Genomic DNA, 11,613 nt, shown 5'->3' on the forward strand with positions numbered 1-11,613 from the left:
TCACCTAGGCTCGAGTGCAGTGGTAAAAACAGGGCTCACTGCAGCCTCAACCTCCTGGGCTCAAGCAATCCTCCTGAGTAGCTAGGACCACATGTTCAGGCCACCACACGCAGCTAACTTTATTTTATTTATTTATTTATTTTGAAATGAAGTTTCACACTTGTCGCCCAGGCTGTAGAGCAGTGGTACGATCTCAGCTCACTGCAGTCTCTGCCTCCTGGGCTCAAGAGATTCTCCAGCCTCAGCCTCCGGAGTAGCTGGGATTACAGGCACTCACCACCATGCCCAGGTAATTTTTATATTTTTAGTAGAGGCTGAGTTTTGCCACATTGGCCAGGCTAATCTCAAACTTCTCACCTCAGGTGATCCGCCCACCTTGGCCTCCCAAAGTCCTGGGATTACAGGCATGAGTCACCATGCCCGGCCAACTCAGCTAATTTTTTGTTTGTTTGTTTGTTTTGAGACAGAGTCTCACTCTGTCACCCAGGCTGGAGTGCAGTGGCGTGACCTCGGTTCACTGCAACCTCCGCCTCCCGGGTTCAAGCGATTCTACTGCCTCAGGCCTCCTGAGTAGCTGGGATGACAGGCATGAGCCACCATGCCCAGCTAGTTTTGTATTTTTTTAGTAGAGATGGGTTTCACCAAGTTGGCCAGGCTGGTTCCGCCCTCCTGAGCTCAAGTGATCCCCCGCACCCGGCCCCAGGGCCCTGATTAACCAGACAAAGCCCTCAACGCTGGAAGTGAAATCTCAGCCCATTTATCCCTCCATCCAGAGTGAACAAACAAATAAATACACTATTCTCAACTCTACTCACTGGGAGAATTTCCCTTTAGTGCTGTCTTTTAGGGGCTCCCCTGAGTAGAGCTGTGGTGCAGCACCGTCCTTTTTAGTGCCAATGTATTATCTGTCCCTCTGTGGACCACGGTCCCTGGGAAGGCAGCCAGACGACGGCAGCAGCTCGTCCCTCAAGGCCCAGAGCTTTCACGGGACTTCCTCCGGCCCCTGACCCCCCAGCCTGTGCCCAGCTCTGGGCAACCTCAGAGGCCCCAGGCCCAGGCCACAGCCGTGGGCAGAGTGGCCGGTGCAGCCCAGCAGCCATGTCAGGTGAGCCAGAGCTGAGGGCGGAGTGGAGGAGCGGGCCCGGGGAGGGACCTGCCACAGGTGTGAGGGTGGGGACCGCTCTGCTTCTGACCCCGGGCTCCCACAAGCTGGCCAGGTGGGGTGCTGCGTGTTTCTGCCGCCCAGTGCTGTGTGTCTTCAGGCAGGGCCCTGGACTTCTCTGAGCCAAGCCCCTCTGGATCCTGTGTGACCCAGGGAGACACGCTGAGCTCTGGGTGGTGGGCAAGGGTCCTGCAGGGGTTTGGGGCCCTGTTCCCATAAGCTCCACTGGGAGCCGGACCCCAAGGGGCGAACTCCCAAGACGTCTCCTTGCAGAGCCGGCCGACGGTGGCCCCTCAGGGGCATCGGCCCCTTCCCAGCTGAGCTCCGTCACCCTGGAAGACCTGGGGCTCCTCCTGGCAGGAGACCTGGCCGGCCCCGAGACCTTGAGCCTGGAGGAGCTCTCGGAGAGGTATGAGTCCAGCCACTCGCCATCCACGGCCTCTGTCCCTGAGCAGGACACCGCCAAACGCTGGAACCAGCTGGAGCAGTGGTGAGCCCTGCGGGGGACGCTGGGGCGGGAGGACCACAACGCCGCCGCCGCCTCTGCCTCTGTCTCCACGGCGGTCACCGCCAGACTCGCCCACTCTCGCCCTGGCCAGGGTAGTGGAGCTGCAGGCCGAGGTGGCGTGCCTGCGGGAGCACAAGCAGCGCTGTGAGCACACCACACGGAGCCTGCTGCGGGAGCTGCTCCAGGTGCGGGCCCGCGTGCAGCTACAGGGCTCAGAGCTGAGGCAGCTGCAGCAGGAGGTGCGGCCGGCAGCCCAGGCCCCTGAGAAGGAGGCACCCGAGGTGAGCGGCTCCCCCACCCTCAGGTCGAGCTGCCCCTTTCCTGGGTGTTGGGGGCAGCTGCTTCTGGGCCTGGAGCCCAGCTCACCCCTGCTGTCCAGGCCCAGAGCTCCCAGGGGCCAGTGGTGCCAGAGCTGGGTGGACTCCAGGGGCAGGTGCCAGACCCGGGCCTAGGTCCAGCCCACAGCCTCCTCTTCCTCCTCGCAGTTCTCTGGTCTCCAGAACCAGATGCAAGCCCTGGACAAAAGGTACCTCCCACACACCCAGGGGCACAGGCCTGGGGCTGGGGGGGACGGTGGGGGGAAAGCAGTGGCAGGTGCGTTGGGGGATCCACATCTCCCGCGGGTGTCGCTGGAGTAAGGGATACACATCCAGGTCCAGCTAGAAAGGGCCGGGTTTGTACGTGCCTGGGCGACCTTCAGAGGCCCAGGAAAGCCGTGGGAGGTGGCTGCAGGGGCCCCTTGGCCGGACCCACAGTCCCCAGAGGCTGCTCAGCCGCCTTGGGCCTCTTAGGAGTGGCTTGTTGTGTCCCAGGCTGGTGGAGGTGCGGGAAGCCTTGACTCAGCTCAGGAGGAGGCAGGCACAGCAGGAGGCAGAGAGAAGGGGCGCCGAGCAGGAGGCCGGCCTCAGGTGGGCGCCCACCACCCGCGGCTGGCTCTGGAGCTTGCGTGGGGTCGTTTGAGAGTCCCTGGCCGAGCCAAGACACGGGTACCCCTGCCGTGTGTCCCCAGTGACCCAGCGGGGCCCCCGCCCTCAGTGTCTGGGAGCCTGGGCCCACTGCGGACCCTCCGTGGGGAAGAGACTCGCAGCAGCCCTTCCCCGCCACCAGGGCTGTGTTTCTCGTTCCTGTTTTCCTGGGGGCAGGGGGTGGGGGCTGTACACCTCCTGCCTGGCCAGCCTGTGGATCAGCCTCACCCTGCTGGGTCCTCTGGCTAGCTGGGCTGGTGTGACTGCAGCCGGTTTGTCTAGGCTGGCCAAGCTGACCGACTTGCTGCAGCAGGAGGAGCAGGGCCGGGAGGTGGCCTGCGGCGCCCTGCAGAAGAACCAGGAGGACAGCAGCCGGAGGGTGGACCTGGAGGTGGCCAGGATGCAGGTACCACCAGGCCTAGCCTTTGGCGGGGGCCGCCCAGGGGGCCGAGGAAGACACGTAGCCATGTCCATTAAAATCAGCTACAGCTGTAGACGATTTAAAACTCAGTTCCTCAGCCATACATGCCCGATTTCAAAAGCTTAGGCCAGTCGGGCACAATGGCTCACGCCTGTAATCCCAGCACTTTGGGAGGCCGAGACAGGCAGATCACAAGGTCAAGAGTTCAAGACCAGCCTGGCCAACATGGCAAAACTCCATCTCTACTAAAAATACAAAAAATTAGCTGGGCGTGCTGGCAGGCGCCTGTAGTCCCAGCTACTTGGAAGGCTGAGGTAGGAGGATCGCTTGAACCCAGGAGGAGGAGGAGGTTGCAGTGAGCCGAGATCACGCCACTGCACTCCAGCCTGGGCGACAGAGTGAGACTCCGTTTCAAAAAACAAAACAAAACAAAAAAACAAAAGCTCAGGCCTTGTGCAGTGGTACACGCCTGTAATCCCAGCAGTTTGGCAGGCCGAGGCAGGAGGATCACTTGTGCCTGGGAAGTCAAGACCTGCCTGGGCAACACAGCAAGACCCCATCTCAAAAAATAGAAAGCTGAGTCGCCACGTGGGGCCCGCAGCTGCGCATCTGGGTGTCCTTTGTCCCAGGAAGCTGTGTCCTGCCGCCTCCACCCCTCCCCACACAGCCAGCACCTGCCTGGATGAACAGATCGCACGCAGCCCTGAAGCCCCTTCCACGGCCACTTTCAGGCTCCACCTTTCCCTACATGCAAAGCGGAGTTCACCTTCCTTGACATGAGTTCCTAGAACCTGGGGTCCCACCCATGGGGCCGGAGCGGCTCCCCCTCCCGCTGTGGCCTCAGCAGGGGCCTCCGCTATGGGTTGGGAGGGGACCGGGCAGCCGCACATTTCAGCAACTCAGGTCTGAGCTCCACAAATAGAGACCCCGGGGACTGCAGCCAGCTCCCGTGCGCATCAGGCAGTACGTTGGGTGCAGGGCCAGGATTGCTGGGGCGCCCCAGCTGTCACCCACATAGCTCTGCTACCTGGAGCCGGCAGCCTCCCTCTCACTGCCCTCTGGGAAGTTATTGAGCGGCTGTGTGGAGCAGGCAGAGGTGCTGGGCTGAGGATTCCTGAGGTGCCAGGTGTGGGGGCACTGCCGCTCACGAGGACATCTGCCTTTCCCTGAGCCTGGGTGTCTGAGTGCCCTCTAGGGCCAGAGCCAGGCCGACCCTCATCTCTGGTTTTGAGACAGGGTATTGCCTGGTTGCTCAGGCTGGAGTGCAGTGCTACGATCACAGCTCACTGCAGCCTCAACCCCCAGGCTCAAGTGATCCTCCTACCTCAGCCTTCCAAGTTGCTAGGACTGCGGGTGCATGCCACCATACCCGGCTATTTTTTTTTTTTTTTTTTTTGAGATGGGGTCTCACTCTGTCGCCCAGGCTGGAGTGCAGTGGTGCGATCTCGGCTCACTGCAAGCTCCGCCTCCCAGGTTCACGCAATTGTCCTGCCTCAGCCTCCCAAGTAGCTGGGACTACAGGCACCTGACACCACACCTGGTTAATTTTTTTGTATTTTCAGTAGAGACGGGGTTTCACCGTGTTAGCCAGGATGGTCTCGATCTCCTGACCTCGTGATCCGCCCACCTTGGCCTCCCAAAGTGCTGGGATGACAGGCGTGAACCACAGCGCCCAGCCCGCCTGGTTAATTTTTTTATGTTTTGTAGAGACGAGGTCTCACTGTGTTGCCCAGGATGGTCTCAAACTCCTGGGCTCAAGTGATCCTCCTGCCTCAGCCTCCCAAAAAGTTTTTTTTCTTTTTTGAGATGGAGTCTCGCTCTGTCACCCAGGCTGGAGTGCAGTGGGGCGATCTTGGCTCACTGTAAGCTCCGCCTCCCGGGTTCACGCCATTCTCCTGCCTCAGCCTCTCGAGTAGCTGGGACTACAGGTGCCCACCACCATGCCCGGCTAATTTTTTTATATTTTTAGTAGAGACAGGGTTTCACCATGTAAGCCAGGATGGTCTCGATCTCCTGACCTCGTGATCCACTTGCCACAGCCTCCCAAAGTGTTGGGATTTCAGACGTGAGCCACCATGCCTGGCCTTTAATTTATTTTTTTCCCAGACAGTCTCGCTCTGTCACCCAGGGTGGAGTACAGTGGCCTGATCTCGGCTCACTGCAACCTCCATCTCCTGGGTTCAAGTGATTCTCCTGCCTCAGCCTCCAGAGTAGCTGGGATTACAGACAGCTATCCACGTCTGGCTAATTTTTGTAGTTTTAGTAGATACAGGGTTTCACCATGTTGGCCAGGCTGGTCTTGAACTCCTGACCTCAGGTGATCCACCCGCCTTGGCCTCCCGAAGTGCTGGGATTACAGGTGTGAGTCATTGTGCCAGCCACTGCTTGTTTTTGTAAATAAAGTTTTATTGGCACACAGGCACATTTTTTACATGTTGTCAATGTCTCCTGAGGGGGCTGTAACCGCCATGCTGAGAGAGTTACAACAAAGATCCCACGAGGGTGGAACTTGTACCATCTGGCTTTTTACAGAAAAATATCTACTCCAAGGCGGCTTCCTGGGGGGCAGGAGACCAGCAGGGGCTTGACCAGAGAGGAAGCTTCCCGGGTGGCGCCTCTCTGTGGCTGACGAAGGGCCTGCGCCGCCTGCCTGCCCTTTGGGTGTATGAGACGCAGGGACTGGGTCAGCTGCACCTGAAAGCAGCTGTTGGGGTGGAGACAAGGCCCCGAAGCTCTGCCCAGCTTGCCTGGCTCCCTGTGCATGGGGACACCTGTGTGACATCCCTGCTTCCCTGTCGGGGCCTGGTGGTGGCTGGGGAGCCTTCCCTGGGCGGCATCGGTGGTGGGTGCCAAGTGTGTCTGGTCCCCACGTGAGCGTGGCCTTCCAGTGCTTCACGAACCCATGCCTGATTGGTCACTGGGTACAGAGTGGTCCTGCCCGCCCTGGCTTTCTTCCGGCTGAGGGTGTGGCGGGCCTGGCTCTGCTGGGCTCGGGGACAGCAGGGGACCCCAACTCTGATGGAGACCACGGGCAGGAGGGGGACGGGCTGCGTGTCCAGCAGAGGCTGCACACGGGACAATGTGCCTCTGCCCCAGGCCCAGGTGACCAAGCTCGGCGAAGAGGTGAGCCTGCGCTTCCTGAAGAGGGAGGCCAAGCTGTGCGGCTTTCTGCAGAAGAGCTTCCTGGCCCTGGAGAAGGTGGGAGCCTGCCCGCCGCCGGCCTGCCCCGCCCCACTTTCCAGACGCAGACCTGGGGCTGACAGCAGGGTCTCACCACAGAGAATGAAGGCCTCGGAGAGCTCGCGGCTGAGACTGGAGGGCAGCCTTCGGGGCGAGTTGGAGAGCCGGTGGGAGAAGCTTCGGGGGCTGATGGAGGAGCGCCTGCGGGCCCTACAGGGGCAGCATGAGGTGGGGCCGGGCGGGCAGCGGACAGGTGGGGCCAGGGCCGGGGTGTGGGTCTCAGGGCGGCCACCACTCCTTGGCAGGAGAGCCACCTCCTGGAGCAGTGCCAGGGCCTGGATGCCGCCGTGGCCCAGCTGACCAAGTTTGTGCAGCAGAACCAGGCATCGCTGAACCGTGTCCTGCTGGCCGAGGCGAAGGCCTGGTGGGTGTCCTGGGGCCTCAGGTGCTGTCAGGTGGGGAGACCCCCATGTCCCACTCAGGAGGGGGCCGCGGTGGCCGGCTCAGCAGGGAATGACCTTGCCTCCCTCGAGCAGAGTGCTTGACCCCGAGGGCCGCAGCCCCTCCTCCCTCCCGTGCTCCCGTGGCGCCTCCGGTCCCTCACCTCGCCTGCTCTCCCTGGGCACTCAGCTGTGGCCGTGGGGAGTGAACCCCTGTCGTGGTGGCACTGTGACCGCACCCCATCTTCCGATCTCAGGGTTTCCTGGGAGGTTCCGGAGCCAGCAGCCAAGCTTCCCTCCCTAGCCCAGGGCTGAGGGGTGGGCAGGCTCTGCTGAGGGCATCTGTGTGTCCCCCAACACCTAGGGATGCCAAGGGGCGCTTGGAGGAGAGCCGGGCCGGGGAGCTGGCTGCCTATGTGCAGGAGAACCTGGAGGCCGCACAGCTGGCCCGCGAGCTGGCCCGGCAGGAGATGCATGGCGAGCTGGTGCTGGTGAGGGGGTAGCGCAACACGTCCCCAACGGGGTCCCCCATGCACACAGGATGGGCGCTCAGCCAGGCCTCCCGGCACCCCCCTGTCCCCCTTCAGCTCCGAGAGAAAAACCAGGCTCTGGAGGCATCGGTGGCGCAGCTGGCCGGGCAGTTAAAGGAGCTGAGTGGCCGCCTCCCGGCTCTGAGCAGCCGGCTGGATCTGCAGGAGCAGATGCTGGGCCTCAGGCTGTCGGAGGTGCGCCAGGCAGCGGAGGGCAGGCAGGGCTACGGGGAGTCCCCACCGCGCCGGCTCTCAGCCCACCACTGCCCCCAGGGGAGAGGCCGGACAGGCCGGGCCCAAGCCTCCCATCCCACCCAGCGACTGTCCCCAGGGCCCGGGAGACCCCGAGCCCCAGAGGCTCCTGTGTGGGGCGGGACGGCCGCTGAGCAGCCTGGGCCCACGGCCCAGCCACGTGGGCAGTCACAGAGGAGCAGACAAGCGGCCTCCACCCCTCCTGCTCTTGTTCACTTTGTAACAGCTCTGTTGAAACGGACTCACTTCCCCACACGGTTCGCCCGTGAGCGCGTACAGTTCCGTGAGTTCCGTGTGTGTGTCTGTGAACATTCATCCGCCAGAACGAACCCCAGCCCCGTCCGCGGCCATTCCCATCTCCACTTCCCCTGGTGACCGCCGGGTCCCCGCCTGTCTCGGGGGCTGCCTGTTCTGGACGTTTCCAGGAAACGGCGCCACGCACCGCGCGGCCGCTGCCGCGGTAACACCCGCGGGCATCCCGTTTCCGCTCCTCCGGGCCTCGTGCACAGAGCTTCACCCCTCCCACCGCGGCGTAATGTGCGTCGCGTGGGCGCGGCCCCCCGGTTCCCGCTCATCCCCTGACGCATGCGTGCTGCTGCGAGTGGGCACCACCCTGCGTTTCCGGGCTGGATCCCACTGGGGCCTGCCCTGCCTCCCTCGGGCACCTGTGTGGTCCGAACAGCCCCCACGGGCCCTCGGCTGCCCAGGCCCTGCCTGGCATGTGTGTCTCCAGAGCGTGCTTGGCCAGGCCATCCCGGCTGCCTGCAGGCCTGTGCACAAATGTCTCCGAGTCGGAAGTGGGGGTGAGGGCCGCCTGCCCCCAGAGCTCCCCACGTCTGTCCATCCATCCGTCTGTCCTCCCTCTCTGGGCTCTGTCCCTCACTGGGCATCTGTATCCCAGGCAAAGACCGAATGGGAAGGTGCAGAGAGGAAGTCTCTGGAGGACCTGGCCAGGTGGCAGAAGGAGGTCGCCGCGCACCTGCGGGGGGTGCGGGAGAAGGTGGATGGCCTCCCCCAGCAGGTGGGTGAAGGCACAGCCAGACTCGGTGTACTTTGGTGCGGGACGCTCCCCCACCGCGCCCGTCGTCTCCCCTCCTCCCTCTGGCTGTGTGGGCGCCGAGGCCAAGGCTGGTCCCAGACTGTGCCCGCTCCCGGCTCTGTGTTCAGATAGAGAGCGTCTCGGACAAGTGCCTGCTCCACAAGAGTGATTCGGACCTCAGGATTTCCGCCGAAGGCAAGGCCAGGTACAGCCCCCGGGGCCCTGGGAGAGGGGCAGGGACTCTGCTGACCGCCACTGGGCGGGGCCAGTCCCCACGCTGCTGTCCACAAGCCCTCTGGTGTCATGACAGAGCCGTTCCCCCTGAGCCTGGGCCGGGTCCAGCCCTGAGCTCACCCTGGCACCCTGGGGCAGCCTCTGAGAAGCCCCTGAGAACTCTCCCTCTCCCACCTTCCCTCCAGGAGGGGTGACAGAGCTGAGCCCCCTCAAGCCCCCTTAACCCTGTGGTGGCTGTGGGAGTAGCCTGTGTCCCCAGTCCTGCCCTACCCCCGAACACATCCCACAGCCAGCCCCAGCCTCTGGTGCCTGCAGGGAGTTCGAGGTTGGGGCCCTGCGGCAGGAGCTGGCCACGCTGCTGTCGTCCGTGCAGCTGCTGAAGGAAGACAGCCCTGGGCGGAAGATTGCGGAGATGCAGGGCAAGCTGGCCACGGTAGTCCCGGGTCTGCCCGCACCCAGCTGGGAGAGAGGGGGAGCCGCACAGAGAGGCAGGACCCCCGGCCTAGGGGGCATTTTCCAGCCGGCAGGAGATGCTCAGAAAACCACCTGTCGGAGGCCGGGCGTGGTGGCTTATACCCATAACCCCAGCGCTTCGAGAGGCCGAGGCGGGCGGGTCACCTGAGGTCGGGAGTTTGAGACCAGCCTGACCAACATGGAGAAACCCCATCTCTACTAAAAATACAAAAATTAGCCAGGCGTGGTGGCGCATGCCTGTAGTCCCAGCTACTTGGGAGACTGAGGCAGGAGAATCGCTCGAACCCAGAAGGTGGAGGTTGTGGTGAGCTGAGATCGCACCATTGCACTCCAGCCTGGATGACAAGAGCGAAACTCTGTCTCAAAAACAAAAAACAAACTCAGCTGCCCTGGGCCACCCCAGCTTGTCTCAGCCTCTGGAAGTTCTAAGTGGAGGCGCTTTACCTATAGCCCCCACACTGGGGTATCCGTGTGCAGCCACGAGGGCTGAAACAACCCTGAGCCCTGGCCAGGCCCCCGCAGGGCCACTCTCAGGCTGCCGCTTCCGCAGCGGAGCTTGTCCCAGGCCCTGCGGGGGGGGGGTGGTGAGGACCAGCGTCTCAGCAGGTGGCCCCTGCCCAAGCTGTAAGCGGATATGGGGGCGCCCGTGGGGACAGCAGGACGTCAGCAGACTGGCCCTGTCTGTGCCTTCATTGGGACCATGTTTAGTTTCAGAACCAAATAATGAAGCTGGAAAACTGCGTCCAGGCCAGCAAGACTATCCAGAACCTGAGGTTCAACACTGAGGCCCGGCTGGTGAGGAGGCCCTGCCCGGCTGGCACCGCCCAGCTCCTACCCACTCCCTCGGCCCTGCCACCTCCCGCCTGCCCTGCTGCAGGCGCCAGTGTCTGTCTGTCCAAGTGTCTGGCAATGGGCATGGTTTCCCTGAAGATAAATGGCTTCCAGGCTCCCGGTGGGAGATAAACCCCCCTGTTTGCAGTCCCCTGCCCGGAGGTCTGGCTCCTGCGTGACACGGGCATCCCCGTCCCACAGCGCACGCAGGAGATGGCCGCCCTGCGGGAGAGCGTGCTGCGGCTGCGCAGTGAGGAGGGCCCGCGGACACCGCTGGGCAGCCGGAAGGTGCTGCCATCCCTGGCGAGGCTGCGCGTCTTCATCAAGTACACGGCGCCAAGCGAGGTGGTGCCCGTGAACTGCTGGGGCGTGTACCAGGCAGTGAGGTGGGCAGCAGGGATCCTGGCGCGGCCTCCTGGGCCTTTGGGTCCAAAGGGTCGGGGTTTGGGGCTGGGGGCCCGCGGGCAGCAGGTGGGCTGCGGGGGGTGGGGCAGGGGTGCATGGGCCACGTGCCGCATCTCCGGACAGGTGGCTGCGGTGGAAGGCATCCCTCATAAAGCTCAGGGCCCTGCGGAGGCAAGGAGGGGTCCCAGAGAAGCCCCACAGCCAGAAGCAGGTGCAACAGCTCACACCCTCACACTTTATCCAGAAATAAACGAACCAGCCTTGTACTCATTAGAGCTGAGGTTCCCCTATGCGTGCCAGCGAACAGCCTGCCCAGGGCCTGTGGGGTGAGGGGGTGGCAAGGCCCCGGGCAGCGGGGGTGCCCAAGGCTCGAGGGAGCCAGTCTCTTGAGCCCCACAACTCTTCCTGTCCTGCCCAAGCCCAGCCTGGCTTCAGGCTGTTGCTTTTCCTAGCACTTCAGCAGCCCCTCTTCTTCCCTGGCAGGCTCCCTAGGGCTGCCAGAGCCCCCCCGGGTGGAAGGGGCTGGGCTGGGGCCTGCCCAGAAGCACCTAGGCCTGCCCCCACTAGAACCCCCAATGAGCCGCCCTGCCCGGGTTGTGAGGAGGACCCGGGGAAGCTGCCTGGCCTGGGGCTCTCTGGCTCTGCCTCAGAGCCACTCCAGCCCAGCACCCTGCAGTGGAAGAACCTTCCAGCATCTGTGGAGGAGACAGTCCTTGTTTGCTCTCTCGGTCGGGCAGCGGGCCCCTCTTCCTGCCTCTCCAAGGAGGCCGTTGCTCATCTTGCGGTCGCCGGCCCTGCCACCTGCTGTCGGGGGGCTCAGGGGAGGAGCTGCAGGTTCCGGGCCGCTCAGCCCTAGGGCTCTGTGGGGTGGGCAGGCAGTGGGAGGGCTGGTTCGGAGGGCTCTGTCCTCCATTGCCCTTTGCTGCTGACCTGGAATCTCTGGGACTGGCCCCTCTGCCTCCCCTGGGGGTCCTGGTGGGTGGAGCCCCCTGAGCTCAAGGCTCCCTCTTCTGTGGGCTGGGCTCTGGGGATCCCTGTGCCCCTCCAGGGGCTCTGCTGGGGCTGAAGGCCAGGGCGTGGCCAGGTCTGAGCACCACCCTTGCTGCTCCCACTGCAGCCCGGCCCTGGTGACCTCTGGGTTTGCCCTGTGGCGGCTGTGAGGGATGGAGGAG

General features: G+C 63.3%; 1 protein-coding gene across 1 annotated transcript; it reads left to right on the forward strand.

Moving 5' to 3' along the window:
• Window positions 1-1,098: 1,098 nt before the first annotated feature.
• Window positions 1,099-10,708, forward strand: CCDC154 (coiled-coil domain containing 154). Its single transcript, XM_023189193.2, has 17 exons — window positions 1,099-1,105; window positions 1,316-1,652; window positions 1,762-1,951; window positions 2,156-2,196; window positions 2,483-2,578; window positions 2,918-3,041; window positions 6,153-6,254; window positions 6,336-6,464; window positions 6,542-6,660; window positions 7,041-7,167; window positions 7,264-7,401; window positions 8,360-8,479; window positions 8,626-8,702; window positions 9,047-9,164; window positions 9,914-10,000; window positions 10,238-10,422; window positions 10,565-10,708. The coding sequence occupies exons 1-17, from the start codon at window positions 1,099-1,101 to the stop codon at window positions 10,689-10,691; spliced, it is 2,124 nt and encodes a 707-aa protein (XP_023044961.1). The 3' UTR covers window positions 10,692-10,708.
• Window positions 10,709-11,613: the final 905 nt, after the last annotated feature.

This window comes from Piliocolobus tephrosceles, chromosome 17 (assembly GCF_002776525.5).
Source record: "Piliocolobus tephrosceles isolate RC106 chromosome 17, ASM277652v3, whole genome shotgun sequence".
Classification (NCBI taxonomy): domain Eukaryota; kingdom Metazoa; phylum Chordata; class Mammalia; order Primates; family Cercopithecidae; genus Piliocolobus; species Piliocolobus tephrosceles.